This window comes from Oculina patagonica, chromosome 3 (assembly GCF_052425735.1).
Source record: "Oculina patagonica isolate OP01 chromosome 3, crgOcupat, whole genome shotgun sequence".
NCBI classification, from domain to species: Eukaryota; Metazoa; Cnidaria; class Anthozoa; order Scleractinia; family Oculinidae; genus Oculina; species Oculina patagonica.
The window spans coordinates 1,368,166-1,370,673 of NC_135760.1; the positions used below are offsets into that span (position 1 = coordinate 1,368,166).

A 2,508-nucleotide genomic window follows, 5' to 3' on the forward strand; every position below is an offset into this window, starting at 1 on the left:
GCTATTATTTACCTTATCAACTTCTATTTTATAACAAACCATTATGTACATGTACCATTACATTATTGGAGTTAATTATCATAAGGAATTTTCCATTGTAAAAAACTGGTTGGTATTCTGTTTGGAGGGTACTGTAGGTGATGTTTGTGTCAGATTAAAATTAAATTTACAAAATGTAGTGATTTGAAACAGAAAAATTAATAAGTTCTAAAGTCATGATATAAAAAAAATGTGTAAACTCTCTGGACATTAAAAGGTCTGTATTTAAGCTAGGTGGCCATCAGACCAACCCTACTTCCTGGTTTGAGTGCACTGGAGTGACTCGAGGAGTATATCTTCTTCCCCTGAGTGGGATGAGTGGGATTACCCCCAATATTTTGATCTCCCGGTACCCACTTATATGCATGTACTTAGGCAAAGAGAGGCACCATAAGGGTACATGTACACAAACATGTGTACATGTACATGTACATGTACACACACAACACAACACAATGACCCCAGGCAGGACCGGAACCTGGAGAGGCCAGTGGCCAGTGCACTAACCATTAGGCCACAGTGTGTGCTGTCTGGACATGCTAAAGCCTTGTCAGAATCTAAATGTACTTGTAACGGCTCAAGAAGCCAACACGTGCCTTTCTTTTCACTGGCATGAAATGGCTAGGAGAAAATGCAGCTGGAGGTCGGAATTTTCGATGATCACAGGCTATCTCCCATTAATTTCTGTTACGTTTCCCTAGCCCTACCAATTGCCAGTATTAATTTATACTTCTGGGTGGTCACATAATATTTGCAAAGGGGTTTTACTATCAGATGAATTACAGAAACTATACTGATTTTTAAGATAATCCGAACTTTTTACGAATGGGGGGGGGGGGGGAGGGGCTGTGTGGGTAACATCAAATATCAGAATATACATTACAAATAGAGTGAGGATGAGTGACCAGATTGGGTTGTTATCTTGCCCATCTGACCTGACATAATAACCATATTATTACGTCAAGTCAGGTCTGTTTGGCAAGACACTTTACTTTCACACTTCCTCTCTCCAGCCATGAGTAGATAAATTTTTAGTAAAGTGGATAACCCGCGAATTGTGGGCACAACCTGACAAAAATCCAAGAGAAGAAGCGACTCTCCTAGTCGCTTCATACTACAAAAACTGGGGTGAAGTGACAGCACTAATGAACCATGAGCCATCTGGCTCCTATGTCCATTAGAATGGAAAAGACTTTGACATTAACCTAATTCCATGGCTGTTGTCTCATACTGAACGTGTTACCTTGCAGGGTACGACTGGGTTCCAGGCCAAACTTAATATCGAAGTGAGCAGAGCTTCAAAAACTGCAATAAAAGCTATCGAACGACAGGGCGGGAAAATCACTTGTGCTTATTATAACCCATTAGGGCTTCGCCAGTTACTCAAGCCAGAGAAGTTCGAAGGACGCAGGATACCCAGAAGAGCTCGTCCGCCAAGAAAATTCATGGAATATTACACAAGCGTAGAGAACAGAGGATATTTAGCGGATCCTGTTGACCTTGAAAACGCCAGGCTACAAACATACAAGCTTGAAAATGAAGTGGATTAATGCCTACCATGCTTTAGGTGATGATGGGTTTAGTGAAATGGTTGGTTTGGTGAAATGTTGTAATTAAAAGATGTTTGAATCAAAGATATCGCCTGGTTTTCAATTAGACGTTTACCAATCCCTCCCTTCTGGGAGGGAAGGTGTTAACTCCGTTCTCTTTTTTCCTTATAACTTTCTTTTCATTTCATAAAAATTAACCTATTAGTATTACAAATATTATTTGTATTTTTAGAGCAGGCGGAAAGATCTCCAGATTATATCTCAGAAGCGTTTTACAAAACCAAGTTATTTCAAAAAAAAAAATTCTGAGAAAATTAATGTATATAGGATATGCTCTACTTCAATGTAAAAATGACGTCAAGATATCCGTATCTGTGTCAACAGTTCAGAAACATGCATAGCCTGCGTAGTTTTCGAGCACGCGAAGACGGCCACGCGAGGAAAAATGGACTCGCGTGGACTTCTCGACACTTCGCGCCCTCCGCAACAAGGCGTCTGCTACGCAGGCTAAAACATGTAATACAACACGTACTTCCTTTCCGAAACCAGGCACCATAAAATTTACACAAATTTGCATACATCTTAATGATCTGTCTGATTGTTCAACTGATAATCAAACAATATCTTCAAATTAGCTTTTGCAATTTATTCCTGAAAAAAAATAGAAGGCGGCCGGCTGAAGGAATGTCTGCTAGAAACGAATACGAGTGTAGAAACTTTTTATACCATTGTCCTTCTGCAACCTTTCAAACATTTTACAAACAATCTTAAGTTTGTAGGTCAAGCTTTGCTGATCATATTCTCGGAATCCTTGGCGTTTGCTGTTACTATTCTAAGAAGTCAGACAAACGTCAAAACATCTTTGATAACACTCTGTATTTGGTCAATATCATCTGGTTTTTATAAATACCATATCGGA

General features: G+C 39.5%; 1 protein-coding gene across 2 annotated transcripts in view; it reads left to right on the forward strand.

Moving 5' to 3' along the window:
* Nucleotides 1-2,508, forward strand: part of LOC144646114 (large ribosomal subunit protein uL15m-like) — a 61,221-nt gene that overhangs the window by 4,538 nt on the left and 54,175 nt on the right. Inside the window, exon 2 of one of the 2 annotated variants that reach the window (XM_078505640.1) lies at nt 1,290-1,673. The exons of the other annotated variant lie outside the window; for it this stretch is intronic. Coding sequence (XP_078361766.1) covers nt 1,290-1,589 — 300 coding nt within the window. The 3' untranslated portion in view covers nt 1,590-1,673. Of the gene's footprint in view, nt 1-1,289; nt 1,674-2,508 lie in introns of those variants that run through there. 2 annotated transcript variants of the gene reach the window in all.